Source organism: Octopus bimaculoides, chromosome 21 (assembly GCF_001194135.2).
Source record: "Octopus bimaculoides isolate UCB-OBI-ISO-001 chromosome 21, ASM119413v2, whole genome shotgun sequence".
Classification (NCBI taxonomy): Eukaryota; Metazoa; Mollusca; class Cephalopoda; order Octopoda; family Octopodidae; genus Octopus; species Octopus bimaculoides.
The window spans coordinates 15319444-15320828 of record NC_069001.1 but is presented as its reverse complement, the minus strand read 5'-3'; the positions used below and the strand labels follow the sequence as shown (position 1 = coordinate 15320828).

General features: G+C 38.8%; 1 protein-coding gene across 1 annotated transcript in view; it reads left to right on the top strand.

The window, feature by feature from the left end:
* The window catches only part of LOC106881767 (CD63 antigen), a 28942-nt gene extending 28261 nt beyond the window's left edge, over positions 1-681 (top strand). Inside the window, exon 6 of the mRNA XM_052975318.1 lies at positions 552-681. Within this exon, the coding sequence (XP_052831278.1) occupies positions 552-647 (96 nt within the window). The 3' untranslated portion in view covers positions 648-681. The remainder of the gene's footprint in view (positions 1-551) is intronic.
* Positions 682-1385: the final 704 nt, after the last annotated feature.

Below are 1385 nucleotides of genomic sequence, written 5' to 3'. Positions count from 1 at the left end.
TTTTTTTTTTTTTTTTTTTTGCTTGAGTGTACCTTCTTACATCTTGTTAGACTGTTGTCTTGCTGCTAGTGTCATTGACAGGATACAATTTCCTCTAAAACACAAAAAGAAAAAAACCCTAAAACACACTAACACTCTAGTTACAATGATGAGGATTTCAGTTGTTTCAATCAACAGAACAGCCTGCTCAATGTAATTAGTGTGGAAGTGGCTGAGCACTCCACAGGCACATGTACCCTTAGCATAGTTCTCAGAGTGATTCAGTGTGACACAACATAAGGTTGGCCCTTTGAAATACAGGTATGACTCTGTTTTACTGGCTGAGTGGACTGGAATAATGTGAAATAGAATGTTGTTCAAGGACACAATGCACTGCCAGGAACCGAACTTCTGGTTTTATGATTGTGAAACGCCCTAACCACCAAACCACACACCTGCAATGGTTGTTACTATATTGCCTTTACTAGATGTATCAGTCATCAACATTTTATTTACCATTAGCATAATTTGATAATGCCCATCATAAATTGTGGCTTTTATTTCTATTTCAGGGTTGTGCCAATGCATTTATTGAGTGGTCAAGGAGTAATTTGGCGAAAATTGCAGCTGCAGGCCTTGTCCTCGCTTTTATTCAGGTAAGCATTTAAGCTGGAAATTGCAGCCTTTTGTTGATTTGTTGAAGTGTTAGCAAATACCAACAAATGGATGTGTCAATTCACTACAGCTGTTTCCAATGAATTTTTAATGATGTAATGTCTCCATTAATCAATTAAAAATTTGTTGGAAACAGCTGTAGTGAATTGACACATTATCCATCTGGTGTTAGTAAATACAATATGTTTAAAAGTTGGTGTGTGTGTGTGTGTGTGTGTGTGTTAGTCTGCTTGTGTGCGTATGCCTGTCTGTACATGCGTGTGTGTGTGTGCGTATGCCTGTCTGTACATGCATGTGTGTGTGATTATAGGAGCTTTGTAAAAGTGTCTGAAATGGTTCTCGGAAAATTCATTCTTTCCAGCTTCTGCTCCCCCCACCTTCCCAACCACCGTTTTGTTCCGTGATTGTTATCAGCTGTCTTTGTGCGTAAGGTCTGGCTGGACTTAAGCTAGGGACCTTTTTTTCTAAATTTGGCTTTGGTGTCTAATGGTCATAGCCATAAAGCCATGCATCTTTAATTTTTAGATCAGATCTAAACATAGCAAAATGAAAAAGAAATTTATTTTTTTAAAAAATGCCTTTAGAAAAGCAAGTCAACAGGTTGCTTCTCAACCACATGATTCTGGGTTCAGTCTCACTGCATGTCACCGTGGGCAAGTGTCTTCTACTATAGCCCCAGGCTGACCCAAAGCCTTGTGGTAGACAGAAACTGAAAGAAGCCCATCATATGT